Source organism: Mixophyes fleayi, chromosome 4 (assembly GCF_038048845.1).
Source record: "Mixophyes fleayi isolate aMixFle1 chromosome 4, aMixFle1.hap1, whole genome shotgun sequence".
NCBI lineage: Eukaryota > Metazoa > Chordata > Amphibia > Anura > Limnodynastidae > Mixophyes > Mixophyes fleayi.
This window is the reverse complement of record NC_134405.1, coordinates 225,356,032-225,379,353: the sequence shown is the minus strand read 5'-3', so window position 1 is coordinate 225,379,353 and position 23,322 is coordinate 225,356,032. Positions and strand designations below refer to the sequence as shown.

General features: G+C 42.3%; 1 protein-coding gene across 2 annotated transcripts in view; it reads left to right on the top strand.

Annotated features, from left to right (window-relative positions):
• Window positions 1-21,370, top strand: part of POC1B (POC1 centriolar protein B) — an 84,075-nt gene extending 62,705 nt beyond the window's left edge. Inside the window, exons 11-12 of one of the 2 annotated variants that reach the window (XM_075209381.1) lie at window positions 13,527-13,700; window positions 21,016-21,370. In XM_075209381.1, the coding sequence (XP_075065482.1) occupies window positions 13,527-13,700; window positions 21,016-21,120 (279 nt within the window). In that variant the 3' untranslated portion in view covers window positions 21,121-21,370. Of the gene's footprint in view, window positions 1-13,523; window positions 13,701-21,015 lie in introns of both variants that reach the window. The other variant, XM_075209379.1, reaches the window with a different exon arrangement.
• The last annotated feature ends 1,952 nt before the right edge of the window (window positions 21,371-23,322 follow it).

Genomic DNA, 23,322 nt, shown 5'->3' with positions numbered 1-23,322 from the left:
AAAATCACTTTTTTTCAAATCCCCCTATACTTACCTTTCAATCGCCCTGTTCAAAAAATCTTCTCTAGTTATTATACTATAATCACTTTTTGTATTGTTTCGAAGCAATATCAATAAAGTGCATTTAAGCCAAGCATTGTATATCAGGGTGCCCTGACCAGGCCTGCGGTACCTGACATATACACCACTGTGACCCCAAATTGTCACCTGTTTTGCTAATTACACCACTATGTTAGTTAAGGAATAACAACTTATAATGGGCCAAAGAGAATAATATATAATGCCCCATTAGTATTACAAGTAGAAGTATGTAGCAGGGAGATAAGGTCCATGATGCTCCAGGACCAGGTGACTTTTATTCACTGGTCAGCGTCCCTTGAAATATTAAAAGAAATCCCCCTTAACTTACCTTTTTAATCGGCTTGTTCTCCTGTACTCTTCTCTTCTTTTCTCCAAATCTCTGCTGCTGATTGTTCTTCTTGCACGGGTGACTCCTCTGTGCTGCGCTCCGCAATGGATGTTGGGCGTGATGACATCACACCCGACATTCACTGCGAGCACCGCACGGAGGAGGAGACAAGGGAGGGAGCCGGAGTACCAGCTGACGTGACCGCAAGGTAAGTATTTTCTTTTCTTTTTTTTGCAGGATTTTTTTGTTCAATTAACATTGCTGCCCCCTTGACACAACCAAAACTCCTTCTGGGCCACATTTACAGGCGTGCTGGGCCGCGGGTTGGACAACCCTGATTTATAGTATTCCAAGCAATAGCACTATCTGAGTCCTGAAGGTTTAGCACACATGCACTGCTATGCAAAGCATGTTGAAGACACTAGAAGGTAAATGTATTATACTCCGATTTTTTTAAGTCGCCGGAAATCGGCAAGTTGACAGCTAAAATTTAAAGCAGCGCTGGCTTGTAAAGGCAAGTTTCCCTTTACAAGCCAGCGCCGCTTTAAATTTTAGCTGTCAACTCGCCGATTTCCGGCGACTTGAAAAAATCGGAGTATAATACGTTTACCCCTAGGTCTGATTCATCAAGGGACGTATTCTGAGCACTACCCATGTTTAGTATTATACGCACATATTTAGGCTTTATGTACTCCCGAAGTCATCAAGGCACGGATCTCAAGATACGTGTGCTTTTGAAATCGGGGGCGGTTCTGCTGTGCTGTGCTGTTCTACACAAGACGCCGCAAGACACGTTCCAAGACCTATGTGAATTATAAATTTGCAAAAGAACGCACAGGAAAATAACATGTTATAGCATGCATACGAGACTGTCATCCCTACTTATCAGGATTTAGCCTAGCCCTTTAGCTGGAGCAAGAGATACGGCAGAAAAAAAAAGGAACTTTGAGATGGCCAGAGCTGGATACAGACGTGGCTTCGTGCGCTTGAGTTTGGCACACCCCATACTGTAAATTCACTACGGCAAAACACCCTTTCCCCACCCCGTTCACTCCCAGAAATCGTAGGCCATAGTAAGTGTCCTTTGCATTCAACGCAGCAGAAAGGGCTGCATTCAGTGACGTATCTTCTGGTTCCAGGCATGCGCTCAAAGTCAGCAGTTACGTGCGTTGATGAATCACTGCCACTGTATTAATGCTGCAAAGTAATGTTTATTCACCATGATTTCATTGTTTTTGGATAACCATGATGAAGGCACTTTAGCCCCAAAACGGTAAATAAATTACTTTTACAGCATTTATACAATGTGTCCAGTTATCTATTTGCCTAACAGATGACTAGTATAATCCTGCATTTAAGTATAATGATGTTTACAACAGTGCATGTATGTAAAACCTTCACAACTAAATTGTTGCTCACAATACTTGTATGCAGTAGTTCTTAACTTACATATCATTATCATTGTAGAGCAAATTTGCAATAAAACATCTGTCTTGTACCACCTATCTCAGTTTTTGGTTCAAAGTAGTAAACCTTTTTGGTTTGCACTGACTTATGTCCCGAAGTATCTGTGGCACTCTGAATCTACATACATGCTTTCTGTTTTCTTGCACGAAGAAGTATAGCCACCGTACAGTAATGGTGTGGTTGTACAGCCTGGACAGATGCTTATTGATGTTTTGTATAGTGTGTCTGCACTTTATCCCATAGTATTGGGCAGCACAGTGGCCTAGTGGTTAGCACGTCTGCCTCACAGCACTGGGGTCATGAGTTCAATTCCCGACCATGGCCTTATCTGTGTGGAGTTTGTATGTTCTCCCTGTGTTTGGCCTAGTGGTTAGCACGTCTGCCTCACAGCACTGGGGTCATGAGTTCAATTCCCGACCATGGCCTTATCTGTGTGGAGTTTGTATGTTCTCCCTGTGTTTGCGTGGGTTTCCTCCGGGTGCTCCGGTTTCCTCCCACACTCCAAAAACATACTGGTAGGTTAATTGGCTGCAATCAAAAATTGACCCTAGTCTCTGTCTGTCTCCCTCTCTGTCTGTCTTTGTGTGAGTGTGTGTATATATTAGGGAATTTAGACTGTAAGCTCCAATGGGGCAGGGACTGATGTGAATGAGTTCTCTGTACAGCGCTGCGGAATTAGTGGCGCTATATAAATAAATGATGATGATGATGATAGTATGAAAGGGAACCATTACTGGGGCACAGCTTGTATGACCATATTTTCCTTATTTGCTTTGAGACATAAATGGAGGTACTTCCCCGACAGCAATTGGCGGAGCACAACCTAATTCACCTCTTGTGACAATGAACGTTCTCTGAAGTGTGACACAGGGAAGGATGACATAGTATAGACAGATTTGTATGATTCAGTGGTGAGTGTAATATAGGTATGCTTATTATTACTAATTGGCATATCAGTGGAATATTACTACTGATGAACATATTGCTGCATGGCATATTAGGGTGATTTTACAAATAATTGGCTTATTAATGAGCAATACTGCTGTTTAGCATATCATTAGGTATTAGTAAGGATGAGTATATTAGTATCCTTTTACTATTGATAAGCAAATGAATGCATTTTAAATCTGATGGTCTTTTAGTACTGATGAACATAATCCTAGGTGCTACTACTTGTGTTGTACATGTTTTTGCTGATTGCCAGAAAAGATACAGTAACAGACTTCTATGATGCACTTGTTTGTTTGAGCTTTTTTCCTGATGGTCTTAAATGCTGCTTGCGCCTTTTTAACAGTTGTGTTAGCTGGAGAAGAACCTCAAAATAAGTCTTGTGTGATACCACCCTTAGAAGTAAACACCGTGTGAATAGTACATGATACAGTTCCATTAGATAGCTGTTCACATAAGGTTAGTAAAATCTTCACTTTACCTAAATAATACATTTACCAACAACTGTTTTTTGCCTTTTAAGTAAGTTTGAACTGGAATACTTACTGCAATTCAATAATAACTGTAGCACAAAGCATTTTATTTTAAGTTGCTTATGTTAAATATATGCCTTCTGGTAAAGCAAGAGATAATTGCACATCCTGCAATCAAGTTGTTTTAATCAATGGTTACAATGATTGAAAACTGCAAAGTTGACATTTGCCCTCAGGTTATCCACCATCTACTCTTAAACTAAGCCATTGCATACAAAGAATTCATGTTGTGTTTCTTCTGTTCAGAGTAAATCTGGGAGCTATGTCATAGTCCATGGAATCTGGGCTTGTTAATATCTTTTAAGTGGTCTCATGTTTCCCTGAGTAATAAGACCATAGTTCTGTTGAAATAGAAACAAATAAATATGTATTTGTTTGTCCGTTACCAGAAAAATTTAATCACTTCATGTATTGCTCTTATACATAACCCGCCTTACAAGAAATAATTTAAACAATGCAGATTAATTAATTGATATTATTTATGGGTAACATTTTTTTCTTTGTACAATTGATTTAATTATTGAGTAATAAGCAAATAATGTTTTACTATATATTTAAGGATGTAACCATCACAGCGAGCAACTGTGCCCCTTTTAAACTGAAGCACCTAGTTCTCACTTTATTCCACCATTCTCTAGAGCGCCGTTGCTGCTTACCGCCAGGTATATTCTCCCTGGTTGCTTCACAGTTTCTATCGGACTGTGTAATACCCAAAACAGTGTGCCTGGAGGCCACAGTGATTTAGACATTTACCTCCCAAGTTTATTTAGCTATCTGTCCAGCCTGCAGTTGAGAGCAGTATCGGAACAATTTAGAAGTTGCACATGACCAGGGATTTCAGATCCTGTGCCCCACAGTGCTGAACTAAATAGTTTCAGTGACAGAGGTCTGCAAGTGGCCTCTCCGAGGACAGTGGCAGGTGGGGAGTTTGACTGGGGCGGTATACATGTCAAACTGTAATGCAGGTCCTAAGGCGAGCTCAGGAAGGACAGAAACCTCCCATGGAGCAGAAGAGTAGAGAAAGTGGGGAAGTGAGAGGTATACACGCTCCTCAGTGCTGAACAATCCAGGGGATGCCCCCACTCCATCTCAACAACCCGTCACCTCCTCAGAATATCCAGGCTCGCAAACATGGAACGATCCAGTCGGATCTTATCTTAATCCGATCAGACCTACCAAAATTTAGGGAGAGAGTGGGGAGGCAGAGCACAGGTTTTCCACATTGAGTGGAGAAATCTGCACTATTGCTGCTCTATTTAATGTTTTCACACGGAAGCTTTCGGACTTTGAGGAGAAGCCCAGGAATAATATAAGATATGTTGGTTTGCTGGCGAGAGCTGTTGGCACTAACCCTGAGACCTTTTTGGAAAATTGACTCGTAAGAGTATGGAAATAAAGCGTTCACGGGTTCACTGCCTTGTGCATAGTTCTGACTGTTCAAATCCAAACTTGTCTTAAGATATGTTTTGATTTGAATCTGGGTGTAAGTACGCTCTGCATAAATTGTACTTGCCTTATGCAGATACACACAATAGACTGCAGTATATACACAAACATCTGCTCACTAAAAGGTTACATCAGAACACATGCAAAATGTAAATAAATGAACAACTCTCAACCGTATAATTATTAAAAATATGTATGTTAAAAAAAAAACTTTTTTTATTGCATTAAATACATAAATTAATATGCTTTTAATACATACTGGACATACAATGCATTTATATAATCAATGTTACTTGAATACACATGTTCTCGGCTAAATAGTGCCACACATATGTGTAGTTTTTAAAACAAAGTGATGACCGACATGGCATATTCTATCAGTCAGCCTTTACTGACATTACCTGCCCTGTAGCAGGTGCAAGTGATATGGCTGAAATCAGGCATGCTTACGAGAAACACAGGATTTGAATTGGCTGCATCTGCATTGGCACGTCTTTACTGTACATGGCCTATGTTCATCGCCCCTTCCCTCCCCCATTCTACTTCTCAAATTGTAGACAGCCGTGTCATTTGCGTACAATTGTGTTTGTTGGTGTAAAGTACGTTTCTGAGCATGCGCAGAGCTATTTCACTCAAGATACGCTAGACAAATGGATGTTCGTCTGAACAGGAATCGGGCCCTAGGTGTCTACAGATGAGTGGGGGGAAGGGTAAGTTAAGTTTGGTTCAGTTAGTGTTAAGAGAATCAGGTATATCTAGTTTGCACCTTTTCTTAGCCCTAAAGGGTGGGTTTCGGGCTAAGAAAAGGCAACTTGTATTATACTTGATATCAGGATTACAGGTGTTTTAACTTTCTAACAATTATTGGTAATGTTGGGATGTTGAGTTATTATTCTTTGTGTCAAAATGGGTGGAGACTTTCAGGTTGTGGGATGGTCTAAAGTGACGTATCATGATTTGCAATTGTCTAACACTTATTCTTTTACATGTATGGTGAGATTTAGGACATGCTGTATATTATTTTACAGTATTTTCTTTCCTTGTTGATTTGTCTGGGCGCCTGGAGGGCTTGGAAGGGATGGGATAACTACACACGCGGTCTCCTCACAAACAGACAGGTGATGGTTACAAACAGAGGTGACTCTGGAGGACTTCGTCTTTTCTTATGGAATGTAAGAGGCATCATTGATAAGTATAAGAGATCTAGACCAGGTTAAAAAATATTACCTCAGCATAGTATGCGTGGGTAAAACGCATTTGGTGGAAAGTATAATCCTATGTCTTAAAAGGCCGTGGGTGGGGTGGGCGTATCATGCCATCCAGTCTTCTAATTCAAGAGGTGTGTCAATATTAATTAAGAGACACCTGCACTTTGTTGAAGAGCAGAAACTGATTAACCCTTACAGCTGCTATGTATTTATACATGCTTTGGTTGATGCCTCCCTTCTCATTTTGCTGACAGACTATATCCCTCTCCCCTTTAATAACAGTATCCTCAGCAGAGCAGCCAATTTTAATTTTCTCTAGCCAAATACCACTGTGATTTGTATAGGCGACTTGCAGGGAATCTGTTCCTTGACAATCCTGGTCCTTCTGCGTTTGTCAGGCTGATAACAGAGCTAGGCTTGGCTGGAATAAGAAGGCTTAGGTTTCCTCAAACCAAGCATTTCCTGTCATTTCAATTGTCCCATTACACTCTGTCCCAGATTGACCTTGCCCTGGTTTCCCATTGTCTTACCCCTTTTGTTAAAGAGGTAGTATACTTACCCAGAGGCGTTTCTGACCACTCACCTTTATTATTAACTATTAACCTTACACCACTGAGCGTTAGCAAATTCTGTAAATTCAGTCCTTTCTGGCTTATCTTAATGGGAATGGGGAATGATATGGTAGTGGAATGGGAGGGGTATTTTCACACCAGTGCACATACAATGAGCCCCTCTATCCTGAGATACATTTAAACCCTTCCTCAGAGGCACTTTGATCAACAGAGTTGTGGGCAGCAAGCAATTTAACAGAAAAAAAGAAACCCAGTTAGAACAAGTCTGCCCTGACTTAGAGAGTGCTTATTTTTCCCTATGTTGTGAATCAGCAAGAATTTAATGGCTTCATGGTCAGTGGGAATGGGGTTATCATTTACTAGATGATCCAAGCGTATACTGCTCTTCTCATCATCAACATTTATTTATATAGCGCCAGCAAATTCCGTCGCGCTTTACAATTGGGAACAAACATTAATAAGACAATACTGGGTAATACATACAGACAGAGAGGTAAGAGAACCCTGCTCGCAAGCTTACAATCTATAGGACAATGGGATTTTGAAACACAAGGAGTGGTAGATTTCAGTATATGTGATGAAATCATTAGAGGTACAAGATTTATGCCAGTGACGTTCTGCTTTACAAAAAAGTTTTTGTAAAGTTCGTGTTTCTGTCGTGTGCCACGGTTGGCAACGAATTCTACGTGAAGTATGTAGTGTCACTGGAGCCACTTGTTCCAGGGCAGTTGCTAGGGTTTGATGAAAATGAAGTACTGCCAGATCAGGGGAGGAGAATGTAGAAATTGGGGAGAGAAGGTGTTGGAGAGAGGTGGAAAACTGTTGAAAATCAATAGAGTTTAAATTCCTGCAGTTGTGAGGAGGCTTGGAAGAGTTTGACACTAGATAGAGTAAAGAACTGGGGGTGAGCGAGTAGCTAATAAGGTGATGATCATAGAGGGGGAAAGGAGTGTTAAGGAAATGAGAAACTGAGCATAGTCTAGAGAAAACAAGATTAAGACAGTGGCCATCCTGATGAGTAGCGGATTTAATCCACTGGGAGAGGTCAAGTAAGGATGTTAGAAAGAGTAGTTTGGAAGCAGCATTAGAACGTGGATTAGAAATAGGTATGTTGAAATCACCCATGATTATGGTGGGGATGTCAGTAGATAAGAAGTGAGGGAGCCATGCAGAGTAGTGTTCAAGAAATTGTTGGTGTGGACCAGGGGGGCGATAGATGACAGCAACACGCATAGAGAATGGGTTAAAAATCCTAACAGTATGTACTTCAAAAGATGTGAACGTGAGTGATAGGACATTTGGTAGAACTGTGAATGTGCACTGTGGGGAGAGAAGTAGTCCAAACCCCCCTCCTTGTCTGCCTCCCGGTTTGGGGGGGTGTGGGAAATGGAGACCACCATGTGAAAGGGCTGCAGGTGAGGCAGTATCTGATTGCGTGAGCCATGTTTCTGTTATTGCTAGAAGGTTGAGGTTGTTTGAGAGGAAGAGATCATGAACGGAGGTAAGTTTGTTACAAACAGAACGTGCATTCCAAAGGGCACATTTAAAGGACTTTGGAAGAGAGGGGAGACAGGTGATGCATTTGAGTTTTGCTGTTCAGATATATGCGTGTGGGAGAATTGAGGGGGACCAGGATTAGGTGATATATCACCAGCTAATAGAAGCAGGGAGGAAGAAAGGTAGGAAAGATGATTGTAAGATGTGTGTTATTTCAGTTTCTGGCGGCAGGGTGCGGCTGTTAAAGTTATTAAATTTAAATAGGAAAATAGTTCATGAGTGTTCACTAGAGGTAAGTGAAGTAATGAAGGGGCAATGTGGACAGAGGTGTGTGTTACAGGATGGGTGAGGGATGATATAGTCCTAAAGATAATGCCATGAAAAGAGAGAGAGAAAAATATTTTGGCAAGCATTGGGATTTGTGAGTCAAATAGCAAAAATGAGGGAATTAAGGACTTACCTAATTGCAATGTCCAGTGTAATCAGATAAGTAATGCAGACCTAGGCTGCAGCAAATGTAGTTCTCCAGGCATGCTATGTATGCAGAAGGAGACATATGTGGTAGCCTAATGGCCTACTTGGCTAAATTACTAAATTAAAATATTCCTACTAGATGATAGGGTAATAAACTCTTTCATAATGACCAGCTTGCTGAACTTTTCTATACGTACTCAAAACATATATATAGCTGTCAGACACACTACTCTTATCAGCAACTAAGAGACTACCGTGAACAGATAAATCTTCCTAAATTTGGTTGTGGATTCTAGACCCCATTACGGTAGAAAGGATTGATGCCGCGATATCATCCTTCTCTAATAACAAAGCCACAGGTATAGATGGGTTACCACTTGAGATATACAAAACATTGTAACTTTTTTTTTTTTCCTTTTGTCTCTACACTGCTTGAGACCTTTAACAACTTACTGTCAGAGGCCTCAATACCGCCGTCCATGTCAGAAGCCCTGATATTTGTCATCTCCGAACCGGATAGAAACCCACTTCTCTCTGAATCTTACAGACCCAGACCTCTTTTAACTACTGACATTAAGGTGTTGGCTACTAGATTGAACACAGTAAGAACCCAAATTGTCCACCCAGAGTAGACTGGTTTTATGCCAGAAACTCACCTACTGATGCCTTTGACCCCTGAGGATGAGGCAGTGGTTGTGTCCCTTGATGCAGCCAGGGCCTTGATTCAGTGGAGTGGAGCTGTCTTTGGGAAGCTATGAGTGTATTTGTCATAGGCTCTAGATTTATAGAATGGGCGCAACTGCTGACTCTTGACAGAGGCAACAGGCGGGGCCGCCCTCTTTCCCCTGCTCTATTTCCTCTCGCCATTGAACCTCTGCTGTGCTTGGCAATATATCCTATACAAGTTAACCCGTGCATGATACTCATGCATTCTAGTCAAATCAAGCTACTTAAGGTGTTAAAAAGGTTCTTGTCATGCATTTGGGCCTAGCCCAGGCCTCCTCAGGGGAAGAGCGTTATTTCCCGACACAAGCGCCCTTTTTTAACGTGGTTTTGTCCACATGTCACCACCTCATCATTTTTCTCCATCACCTAATCCTTCATCTTCATCGCCACATCCTTCATCAAGCTACTTAAGGTGTTAAAAACTCCCCACTGTCACTCCCGGCAACCACCAACCACTCCCAACTGTCACTTCTCCTTCAAGAAATATATAGGTCAGTGTATAACTCTGCCCAGCAGGTGGCGCTGCAGCTTGATTTTTCTTTTTCCACACACGCCACTAGGCATTTATATATTAGATGCCCATGCCTCCCCCAATTTAATCCTGATGGTCTGCTGAATCTTAGAAGTAAATTGGTATCTGACCTTGGACATTTAACTGATGAAGAGTGGAATCTCATGCTAGACGATGCTATGGAAGCCATCACCTGCGCTAAGTATCAACAAATACAGCTATTTATTTTACATAGTTTTTGCAATACTCTCATACAGCTTTTCAGATTGAGTAGAAATATTCTGGTGGCCCCAAGCTTGAAAAAGTCTGCTTTAACAGACGAAACGCGTTGCAAGGTTTTGCTGGCTCCACTGAGTAATTACACTCTTTCTCTCTGGCCTCATTTATTGTGAAGACCTTTGTTACATTGTCTCCAGAGGCGCTTTTTACATTTACAAGTTCTCTCAAGGAACCTTTCCATACAAGTCTGTGTTTGTCCGGACGGATTTACTGGTGCGCACCAAGATTCAAGTTTCGTTTTGGACTGCCTAGCCGCTCAGACGGCGGACTTACATTGTCAATCTGGATTGTTGAGGCGGGTAAGCTCGATTCCTTTATCTATGGCTGGATTCATTTTATTTTGGCTATATTAAGACACGGAAGACGGATATATTATTTATACTTGTAATTTACCGCTGCCATATGAATGCGATATAACTAATACTAAAGAGGTGTATAATTAATCACCCCTATCGCTGTATTCAGTATGTGGCAAGTTGTCATCTGAAGCTATGATTTGACTCAACATCACGGAGCCTCTGTATACATTTTTTGTCAAACATTTTTATCTAACTGTTCTAGGACATATTTTTGGAAAACATTGGGAGTTCTGTGGAATATAAAACACATTTTGTGGGGTTTTTTCCGAATAGGTCATTGAGCCTGTGCACTGGATCATGTGTTATATTGGTACATGTATTAAATTGTTTTAACCATTTGTATACTAAGTAAATATTAATCTATATCCATTATTGTTTTGGTCTATTTATCATACTGCATCTATCTATATTAGGACATCTTATGCGCAATCTGTTTTTCTGTATCTATTTATATTTAGAGGATTTGCACTTCCTCTGTTTGTTTTGCTGCACTTGATGTCCTATTTATATTCATTTGTTTGTTATATTGCCTATTAGCGCCGGAGACCTTCTAGTATTTAGCCAATTGACCTACCAGTACGTTTTTGGAGTGTGGGAGGAAACCCACGCAAACACGGGGAGAACAAACAAACTCCTCACAGATACGGTTTTTTTATTGATTTTTTATTTATTATTATTTTTTATTTTTTTTACACATTAACAGTGAAACAGAACAAAGACAAAACTAAACCTACCAGGTGCTACAAACTACTACCTCAAACTGTCTAGAATTTGGTCCAATAGTTAGCTATGCATCAATATTGCTATATTTTGTATCTGAGAACAATGTTCACGTCTTACATATGCCCAGCCAAAAGGAACTTCCATACATAAACTCGAATATTGGTAATACGGGCAAGTACATGAGCATACAGTAAAGTACATGAGTATACAGTAATACACAAACACAGCTCGAGGATAAGTAGGAAAGACAGGTGGACAACCTGTTGGATGCAGGCCTGTACAAAGTACGTCAACAGTTGTACGTGAGACAACAAACAGTGAAAGTGACATACAACATTACAGGACTGGGAGCCCAGAGGGCTGATTCAGGCTAATGGACATGACTGACTGCAAAACTAGAACTAGTTCAACTTGATGATACTTTTGCATAGAGTTTCTGGTAGTGTGCGTAAACCTTCCAAAACTTACTTCATGACCACATAAATGGATGCACCAGTTTTGTTTTTTTGTTTTTTCTTTAAGACACATTTAGGGCATATCTATACGACCAATATTTAAATTCGTCTGTCCTCCATTACATTTTTGGCAGGTGAAAGCAGAGACAGAATATTACTTTCTCTCTATGGAGAGATATTGGTACAGTGTACACGGCCGTATTAGCAAGGCTTGTAACGGGGGGGAGAGTATAGAGCAGGGTTGTCCAACCCGCGGCCCAACACGTCTGTAAATGTGGCCCAGAAGGAGTTTTGGTTGTGGCAAGGGGGCAGCACTGTTAATGGAAAAAAAAATCCTGAAAAGAAAATACTTACCTTGCGGTCACGGCGGTACTCCAGCTCCCTCCCTTGTCTCCTCCTCCGTGCGGTGCTCACAGTGAATGTCGGACGTGATGTCATCACGCCCAACATCCATTGCGGATCGCAGCACAGAGGAGTCACCCGCGCGAGAAGAACAATTAGCAGCACAGAATTGGAGAAGAGAAGAGGACAGGAGAACAAGCCGATTAAAAGGTAAGTTAAGGGGGATTTTTTTTAATTATTTCAAGGGACGCTGACCAGTGAATAAAAGTCACCTGGTCCTGGAGCATCATGGACCTTATCTCCCTGCTACATACTTCTACTTGTAATACTAATGGGGCATTATATATTATTCTCTTTGGCCTATTATAAGTTGTTATCCCTTAACTAACATAGTGGTGTAATTAGCAAAACAGGTGACAATTTGGGGTCACAGTGGTGTATATGTCAGGTACCGCAGGCCTGGTCAGGGCACCCTGATATACAATGCCTGGCTTAAATGCACTTTATTGATATTGCATCGAAACAATACAAAAAGTGATTATAGTATAATAACTATAGAGGATTTTTTGAACAGGGCGATTGAAAGGTAAGTATAGGGGGATTTGAAAAAAAAGTGATATATATATATATATATATATATATATATATATATATATATATATATATATATAATCACTTTTTTTCTCATATATATATGTTAACTATGTTTTCTATGGTTTTTTAGATGATCAGCTATCGTTACTGTTAGTGTATCTTATGTGCGGCCCAAACCAACTCGTCGTCTTCCAATGTGGCCCAGGGAAGCTAAAAGGTTGGACACCCCTGGTATAGAGCACATCTATAAGGCAGCTTTATATATGAGGTGCACTGTCATCTCCATAGAGAAAATTTGAAATTTAATTACTCCTTCTTTGACTTCACTGAAAAATGGAACAAAGGAGAGACACATTTAAATAACACTCGTGTACACATAGCCTTGACTCATACATTGGTGTAAATATATTTAAGTTCATTATAAAGGGAAAATAAGCATAATTAGCAAAAGAAACACGCCTATTCTGCTTATTGCAATTTTTGTATGTTATCTTATGTTTACTATTTTAAACTAGTTGCTATTTTAAGCAAATCTCATAATACTTATATGGCATGTGTAATGGTCAATGCTTTGATTTAGTGTTTATTTCTTCTCAATAGAGATATATCAATGTGATTAGCAGGTTGTGTGAAATGAAAATAATTACATTTGTCATTATAACTTTTGCCTTATGATGCTTTTTTCAGTATAATTGATTGTGTAAAGTATTTTATAACATGGAGATGCTGTTGTCTAAACATGGCTAATAACCACTTCTCCATAGACCATAGTAACAAATGTGATACCTTCAAAAAGATGGTTCAATACTATAACAATATTTAAGGGTTTGTTTATAATTTATGAATAAAAATGAGACATTTAATTATTTATTTCTTAAAGTGATGGATACAAATTACATATGCCAGAATATGAGATACACGTTTGAAGTATGTAGTATACCTAAGCTTGTATTATAGTTTTGTTTCTATGTATCTTCAAGCAGGGACGACCATTGCATAGTGACAGTGTGCCTTTTACCTCATCACCACCACTACCTACTAGCTCAAGGAGTCGAGGACACACAGAACAAAATTTGATAGATGAACAAGCTGTGCCCCACTCTTCACTGAATAGTACCTTGGAGCACATTGTGGATCAGCTAACTGTCTTGACACAGGTGAGATTGTTTAGCACTCCTGAGAGAGCTGTATGGGATTGTTTAGCACTCCTGAGAGAGCTGTATGGGCTTTAATCATACCTGACACTCCTTTCTTATACACTTGTGTAGCCATTTATTAAATTATTCTTAAAACATAATGTTGTGTTAGATTATTTTTCTCTCATTACTTTAAAGGATTAGACCAATGCTGTGATCACACACACCAATGTGTGCCTAAATAATACATACCAAAACTGATGGTCATTTTATGTTGTACTGTGCAGTATCTGACTTGTGACATGATTACATCTATTTTCTATTATTATATTTTATTTATAAGGCGGCACAAAGGGTCCACAGTGCTGTACAAAAAGCATGGAACAAAACAGAACATGAGATAAAGGGCAGTACAAAAACAGTGCAATTAAATACAAACTCAGCTGAGAACATAGTGGCTCAGTGGTTAGCACTTCTGCCTCACAGCATCTATGAGCGATATGGGAATAAGCAACCAGGAATTCATTACACAGAGCAACCAATATAATATTGAAATTTTCTGTGCTTCTGCTCACCATAAATCAGTGGTTCCCAAACTTTTGCAGTTCGCGGCACCCTTAGAGTCTCCAAATTTTTTCAAGGCACCCCTCCAAAATAATTACTGAGCAGTCCTGTTTTAGAAGTAGTTGGGTCAAAAAATTGTAACAAGTATTTAGGTCACGACAGAAATACTTATCTAGTTGTATGCAAAAATGTCCCTCTGCATCCAGACACTCTGCCCCCTCTGCATCCAGGCACACTGCCCCCTCTACAACCAGGCACACTGCCCCCTCTACAACCAGGCACACTGCCCCCTCTGCATCCAGGCACACTGCCCCCTCTGCATTCAGGCACACTGCCCTCTCTCACGTTGCCCCCTCTGCCCTCTGTCACGCTGTCCCCTCCTCTGCCCTCTGTCACCCTCCTCTGCCCTCTCTCACGCTGTCACCCTCCTCTGCCCTCTCTCACGCTGTCACCCTCCTCTGCCATCTGCCCTCCTCCTCTGCCATCTGTCCCCCTCCTCTGCCATCTGTTCCCCTCCTCTGCCATCTGTCCCCCTCCTCTGCCCTCTGTCTCCCTCCTCTGCCCTCTGTCCCCCTCCTCTGCTCTCTGTCCCCCTCCTCTGCTCTCTGTCCCCCTCCTCTGCTCTCTGTCCCCCTCCTCTGCTATCTGTCCCCCTCCTCTGCCATCTGTCCCCCTCCTCTGCCATCTGTCCCCCTCCTCTGCCATCTGTCCCCCTCCTCTGCCATCTGTCTCCCTCCTCTGCCATCTGCTCTCCTCCTCTGCTCTCTGTCCCCCTCCTCTGCCATCTGCCCTCCTCTTCCGCCATCTGCCCTCCTCCTCTGCCCTCTGTCCCCCTTCTCTGTCCCCCTCCTCTGCCATCTGTCCCCCTCCTCTGCCATCTGCCCTCCTCCTCTGCTCTCTGTCCCCCTCCTCTGCCATCTGCCCTCCTCCCCTGCTTTCTGTCCTCCTCTGCCATCTGTCCCCCTCCTCTGCCATCTGTCCCCCTCCTCTGTCATCTGTCCCCCTCCTCTGCCATCTGCCCTCCTCCTCTGCTCTCTGTCCCCCTTCTCTGTCCCCCTCCTCTGCCATCTGTCCCCCTCCTCTGCCATCTGCCCTCCTCCTCTGCTCTCTGTCCCCCTCCTCTGCCATCTGCCCTCCTCCCCTGCTTTCTGTCCTCCTTCCCTGCTTTCTGTCCTCCTCCTCTGCCATCTGCCCTCCTCCTCTGCTCTCTGTCCCCCTCCTCCTCTGCTCTCTGTCCCCCTCCTCTGCCATCTGCCCTCCTCCTCTGCCATCTGCCCTCCTCCTCTGCCATCTGCCCTCCTCCTCTGCCATCTGTCCCCCTCCTCTGCCATCTGTCCCCCTCCTCTGCCATCTGTCCCCCTCCTCTGCCATCTGCCCTCCTCCTCTGCCATCTGCCCTCCTCCTCTGCCATCTGCCCTCCTCCTCTGCCATCTGTTCCCCTCCTCTGCCATCTGTTCCCCTCCTCTGCCATCTGTCTCCCTCCTCGGCCCTCTGTCCCCCTCCTCTGCCCTCTGTCCCCCTCCTCTGCTCTCTGTCCCCCTCCTCTGTCATCTGTCCCCCTCCTCTGTCATCTGTCCCCCTCCTCTGCCATCTCTCTCCCTCCTCTGCTCTCTGTCCCCCTCCTCTGCCATCTGCCCTCCTCTTCTGCCATCTGCCCTCCTCTTCTGCCATCTGCCCTCCTCCTCTGCCCTCTGTCCCCCTTCTCTGTCCCCCTCCTCTGCCATCTGTCTCCCTCCTCTGCCATCCGCCCTCCTCTGCTCTCTGTCCCCCTCCCGGGCCATCTGCCCTCCTCCTCTGCTCTCTGTCCCCCTCCTCTGCCATCTGCCCTCCTCCTCTGCCATCTGCCCTCCTCCTCTGCCATCTGTCCCCCTCCTCTGCCATCTGTCCCCCTCCTCTGCCATCTGTCCCCCTCCTCTGCCATCTGCCCTCCTCCTCTGCTCTCTGTCCCCCTCCTCTGCCATCTGACCTCCTCCTCTGCCATCTGCCCTCCTCCTCTGCTCTCTGTCCCCCTTCTCTGTCCCCCTCCTCTCCCATCTGTCCCCCTCCTCTGCTATCTGCCCTCCTCCTCTGCTCTCTGTCCCCCTCCTCTGCCATCTGCCCTCCTCCCCTGCTTTCTGTCCCCCTCCTCTGCCATCTGTCCCCCTCCTCTGCCATCTGTCCCCCTCCTCTGCCATCTGCCCTCCTCCTCTGCTCTCTGTCCCCCTTCTCTGTCCCCCTCCTCTGCCATCTGTCCCCCTCCTCTGCCATCTGCCCTCCTCCTCTGCTCTCTGTCCCCCTCCTCTGCCATCTGCCCTCCTCCCCTGCTTTCTGTCCTCCTCTGCCATCTGCCCTCCTCCTCTGCTCTCTGTCCCCCTCCTCCTCTGCTCTCTGTCCCCCTCCTCTGCCATCTGCCCTCCTCCTCTGCCATCTGTCCCCCTCCTCTGCCATCTGCCCTCCTCCTCTGCTCTCTGTCCCCCTCCTCTGTCCCCCTCCTCTGCCATCTGTCTCCCTCCTCTGCCATCCGCCCTCCTCTGCTCTCTGTCCCCCTCCCGGGCCATCTGCCCTCCTCCTCTGCTCTCTGTCCCCCTCCTCTGCCATCTGCCCTCCTCCTCTGCCATCTGTCCCCCTCCTCTGCCATCTGTCCCCCTCCTCTGCCATCTGCCCTCCTCCTCTGCTCTGTCCCCCTCCTCTGCCATCTGCCCTCCTCCTCTGCCATCTGCCCTCCTCCTCTGCCATCTGCCCTCCTCCTCTGCCATCTGCCCTCCTCTGCCATCTGTCCCCCTCCTCTGCCATCTGTCCCCCTCCTCTGCCATCTGCCCTCCTCCTCTGCCATCTGCCCTCCTCCTCTGCTCTCTGTCCCCCTCCTCTGCCATCTGTCTCCCTCCTCTGCCATCTGCCCTCCTCCTCTGCTCTCTGTCCCCTCCTCTGCCATCTGCCCTCTTCTGCCATCTGCTCTCCTCCTCTGCCCTCTGTCCCCCTCCTCTGCCCTCTGCCCTCCTCCTCTGCTCTCTGTCCCCCTCCTCTGCCATCTGCCCTCCTCCTCTGCCCCGCGCCAGGCGCCAGCTATAGAAAAAAAGAAAGCAAACTGAAACTTACCAATCCGCGCGGCGCTAGGACCCAGCAGCCTCCTCTCTCGCGCAGCTGTCACTGACGTCGATATTTAGTGACAGCTGCGGGAGAGAGGAGGCTGCTGGGTCCTAGCACCGCGCGGATTGGTAAGTTTCTGTTTGCTTTCTTTTTTCTAGGGCTGGCCCGTGGCACCCCTGGGAGCCGCGGCGCACACTTTGGAATCCGCCGCCATAAATAACACTTTGATGTAAGAATACATAACTAAAATGTTTATATAGTCTGCTAATATACACAGATACTTTGCAGACATGGAGGATGTTAGCACTTCTGCCTTACAGCACTGGGGTTATGAGTTCAATTCCCGACCATGGCCTTGTCTGTGTGGAGTTTGTATGTTCTCCCCGTGTTTGAGTGGGTTTCCTCCGGGTGCTCCGGTTTTCTCCCACACTCCAAAAACATACTAGTAGGCTAATTGGCTGCTATCAAAATTGACTCTAGTCTCTCTCTCTATGTGTGTGTATGTTGGGGAATTTAGACTGTAAGCTCCAATGGGGCAGGGACTGATGTGAATGAGTTCTCTGTACAGTGCTGCAAAATCAGTGGCGCTATATAAATAAATGGTGATGATGATGAACTGGTGCACAAGGCAAAGAGGAATAAGTGAATTCCAGAACAGAGAAAATGGGAAAGAGGTGGAGGGAGATATGGAATGAACTAATAGACGTTGAACCTCTGCTCAGCAGTGCAGGATCAGTGCAGTGATGGAGGTGTGAAGGCAAGAGAGAAGAAGAGAAACAACGTGTGAAATTTTGAGGTTTAAAAATGAGGCTGGGGAGCCAAAGGTAAACAAGAGAAGGATGACACAAGGATATCTAATCCTCACCCTATGTCTCCTGTTAGTCTCCCCCTCCCCTTTAGATTGTAAGCCCTGCTCATGGGGAGCAGGAGACCCACAGGAGACATAAATTGAGGAGATAGGGTGAGGGGACTAGAACTCTGAAGAGAGAGATGAACAAGAGTTTGTAGTAAGAGGAACGGAAGAAGAATGACAGTGAGGTATAGTGTGCATAGTCAAGTGGGGTAGAGAAGTGCAAGGGAGAGGTTAGATCAGGCCTGTCCAACCTGCTGCCCTCCAGATGTTGTGAAACTACAAGTCCCAGCATTCCCTTCCAGCTATCAACAGGTTGTCTACTGGCAAAGCATGCTGGGGCTTGTAGTTTTACAACATCTGGAGGGCCGCAGGTTGGACAGGCCTGTGTTAGTTAGAGGAAGGGGTAGGCTTTCCTGAACAGATGGGTTTTAAGGGATTGTTTGAAGTTTGGCAGGCTAGTGGATAGACTGATAGAATGAGGGAGAGCATTCCAGCGAAGGGGTCAGCACGGGAGATAACTTGAATGCAGGAGTGAGACGTGGTAACCAGATGGGAGGTGAGGTGGTGGTAAAGGTAGTAATTTGGCCACATGGGCTAGGATTCCACTGAAGTCTTTAGATATTATATTTTGCCTCAATTACGGTAATAAATTCAGAGCTGTAGGTTAGGTAGTACTTAAACCATATGTGTTATTAAATGGAAGGGCACATTCAAATAATCTTTACCTACCACAGGGTAAAAACTGAAACTTACTAAACTCTTGTGGCTAGCCAGCTCTTGTTAAACTATACCCTCCAATGTGTTTTGTAAAGTAGAATTTTATTTTGTTGTTGCGAAGTTAAATACGTTTAATTTAATTTTATGATCATTATATGGGAACAGGGTTTCATGTATAAGATAAAAATACTGTTACATTTCCTTCCAAACTTTTAGGCTCTTAGTGTAATCTCGGCAATTTACCCAGCCAGTTTTATACCAAAAGTATACCAAATATGTGTAGTATAAAGCCTTATACCGTTATGGGGTCTAGAAACTTAGATATAAATTTCGGTTTAAAATTTAATTTCCGCCTTTAAGGTATTTAGTATTTTGCTACTATACATAAATACAAGACACCTGGGTATAGGACTACCCTCAGTCTATGTAACGTTCATGCACGTTTCCATGAGCTTGTGACACTTGCAAAATGCATCAGTGTAACACCACTAATGCATAACTACTTGAGGAGAGCTGGATAGCCTCTTTCCTTCCCAGTCATGCCAACTCAAAACACATTATTATTTATTTATTTATATAAAACCACCAAACTACCCAGCACTGTGCAGAGAATACATTAGTCATTGCTACTAAGGAGCTAACATTCTAAATTCCCTACTCCACAAATGCACACATACACACTAGGACATATTTTCACCACACAGGTCTAGATCTCCAGGAAAGTTTCTCCTTGAGCTCTATGTATGCATACATACCCCTAAGGTAATATGTCATCATCATCAGTTATTTGTATAGCGCCACTAATTCTGCAGCGCTGTACAGAGAACTCACTCACATCAGTCCCTGCCCCATTGGAACTTACATTCTAAATTCACACACACACAAACAGACACAGTCAGAGAGACTAGGGTCAATTTAGAGAGCAGACAATTAACCTACCAGTATGTTTTTGGAGTGTAGGAGGAAACCCAAGCAAACACAGGGAGAACATACAAGCTCCACACAGATAAGGCCATGGTCGGGAATCGAATTCATGACGCCAGTGCTGTGAGGCAGAAGTGCTGCCACATGTCACATTTATAGATCCATATGGTCTTTTGGCTTGACATCTTTTGAATATGATTTACCCTCTCTCCAACTATATTGAATTAATTTTAGATTCTTCTAATGATTTTTAACAATGTATGCTTATAAATTGCATTATTATCATTATTATCATTATTATTATTATTATTATTATTATTATGAATTTGTACCGCAGTGGGGAAATCAGGACATACATAAAACAGAGACATACAAGGTAGGCAGTATAAATGTATATGTCAAAACAATAGGTAGTAAGGAGCCTGCTCATGAGAGAGCTTACATTCTGTTGGAAGACAGCACAGCTTAAACAAGAACAGGGAGTGTGGCTCAGAGTTGAGATACGGATAGTAGTGAGGATGCTGGACAGTCTAATCGGACCTGGTAGGGAATTTCATAAGTGATTAGCGGCACTTGAGAAGTCTTATTATACTTCTGCTGTATACACTCCCATTACATAGTGTTAACTGTCCATCCATCCAGGATAATAATACTGCTTACAACTGTTAATGCATTATTTAGTTGATAAAGAATAGCAAAACAACAACAGGACTACAACATAATAAAACAAATCAAATCACATGGAAATTATCACAAATGGAGTGGGTTTAATCTACATAAAAATATCACTTTTATAAAAGTCTTAAAAACAAAACCAAAAAAAGGAAATTAAAGACAAAAATCTTTTTTAAAAGGAAACGGAGGCATGTGTTAATTGTTAGTAATATTATAACTTAAACTGATGTGCTTGTTTGTTGTATAAACTGAGTATTACTTAAACTGATTCCTTGCCTCAAAACAAGTTTCTAAACAATTTTTTTTAAATAATTTCGAACAATATTTTAACACAGCATTGTAGAATAAACACTTGAGGGAATGCCATACATTATTTTAGAAAATACATTTTTATTATCCTTTTGATACATTTTTTTCTCTGTTCTTACTAGCATGTTGTATTAATTTTGTAATACTCTAGAAAATGCTAAAATAGTAGTAAGGAGAAAAGGTTGTTAAATACTTGTATCACAATAATATTCATACTTTGTTTTCCAGACTGTTTCAATCTTGGAGCACCGACTGACATTAACAGAAGACAAACTAAAAGAATGCCTTGAAAACCAGCAAAAAACCGCTTCACACATTTCAGAAGCAGAATGAAGCGGAACAAATGTGTGATTCCAGTGAAACCAGATCTTACACTATGAATACAATATGTAAAGTACATTTTTGTTTTCCATATATTTAAATTATAATTAAAAAGCATTAGCAAGGGAATATACTATTATTAGAAAAGGTTGGAGTTCCAACTAATAAAATAATCTCATGAGTTCTCTAGAGGGCATTGTAGTTCAAATATGCAATGAAATGCTGTCTTGATAATAAAAAATATTCTGTCTGTAAAATAGAATTTGTTTATGCTTTTTTCTATTAGTATTTGATGAAATCTACAAGGATACATAATTCTGCACCAAATATTCTCTGTAAATTGCATTTATTATTATAAGTGGGTATATGACATATGTATTGCTCTAATAAGGTAAACCGAAATGCCATCAAGTGCCAATGTAACAGATCACCAGAACTGACATTACCCAGGAATGAAGTATATATTCGAATTCTCTGCTCATCTTGATCATGTTTCAGTGGAATACAAACAATACAGATGCTACTATGGTTTACTGAAAGTAGTGATACTGATTCCTGTGAGCTATTATCTGAAATGTTTGGGAGTAAGGATTTTCCAGATAAGGGTTTTTTCCTGTAATTTGGAGAACCATGCCTAAAATAGATTTGAAAATGATCCTTCTTTCTCCCCCAGACTGCCTGAGGCATTCCCTTCCTCTCTGAAATGTTTAGCAGTCCTCCTCACAGCATCTGCTGAGGAAACACTCTGTCATTATTATTAAGCAATATGTGCCTTTATCAATTTCTAGCTTTCTGGATAACAAATCCCATACTTGGCGTTCACAGTATAAAGACAAGGGGCCTGATTCATTAAGGATCTTAACTTGAGAAACTTCTTATTTCAGTCTCCTGGACAAAACCATGTTACAATGCAAGGGGTGCAAATTAGTGTTCTGTTTTGCACATAAGTTAAATACTGACTGTTTTTTCATGTAGCACACAAATATCAACTTTAAATTTCAGTGTACAAATAAGCTATCGAGTATTTGTGTGCTACATGAAAAAAAACAGTCAATATTTAACTTTTGTGCAAAACAGAATACTAATTTGCACCCCTTGCATTGTAACATGGTTTTGTCCAGGAGACTGAAATAAGAAGTTTCTCAAGTTAAGATCCTTAATGAATTAGGCCCAAGATGCTTAAATGGGTTAATGCACTTTTCTGTATATTACAATTGTCTTTAGGGTTAGTGGTAAGGTGACGGTCTATGAGAATAAATCCAAAAATATTTGACAACTCTTATGATCATTGTTTTCGGTCCAGTGTGTGATTTCTTAATATGTTTATTTATATATGTTCTTTTGTAATAAAAAAATAAAAATGCTATATTTTTGTTGATGGTATCAGTGTAATTATTTTGTTTTTCAACAGTAGTGTATAATGCGGAAGTAAGATGTGTTTCTTATGTTATAACAGAGGGAAGTTTTTCACAAATATTTGCCATAAGCGATTTTGTCATTAACACATTAATTGAAGATGTGGATGAAATGAATGTCACAACCAATCTCTATAAATGCATTATGTACTGTTTTGCTTGGTATGATGCTTTCAGGATATTTAAAAGATATATATAGTCTGACCATAAGTCTGTTTAAATCTGTATAATTTAAAATCTTGAAAACAGATCAAAGTATGTTGGTAAAGAGGAAGCATTTGTTCTTAACTGTTTTGCTGTTTTTAGAGTTGTCAGCTGTAGAACATGTGTTTTTTCTATCTAAACTACAGCAGACATCCCTGTTCCGCTGTCAACCAGCCATAAAAAGATCTTGTTTTGTGCATGAGCAAAGAATTAAGATCAAAGATGAGAACGGATTAACCACGTAAAATTACTCGACACGGTCTTTAGTACAATGTTTTTTATCAAATCTAGTCAAAGGTCACTATGGTTGACCAGCCTATGCTCTGCATTTTATGAAATTAGTAATTGTTCCCAAAGGTTTTCAAGCTGTGGCACCAGCGATGTCTGATACATTTTCACCGTATAGTGAATACATGGTCCTCAGTCACAAGTAAGACCATTTTTAAATGGTGTCTTGACAACAGTATTTTGTCTAATGTGATGATTGTAATATCTGTAGATTATGTCACTGACAATTTGTACTTTATTTTCTAAATTACTCTGCAAAGCTCTTGGCAGTCTCAAGCATTTTGATCTGCAAAGGAATCCTTGAACC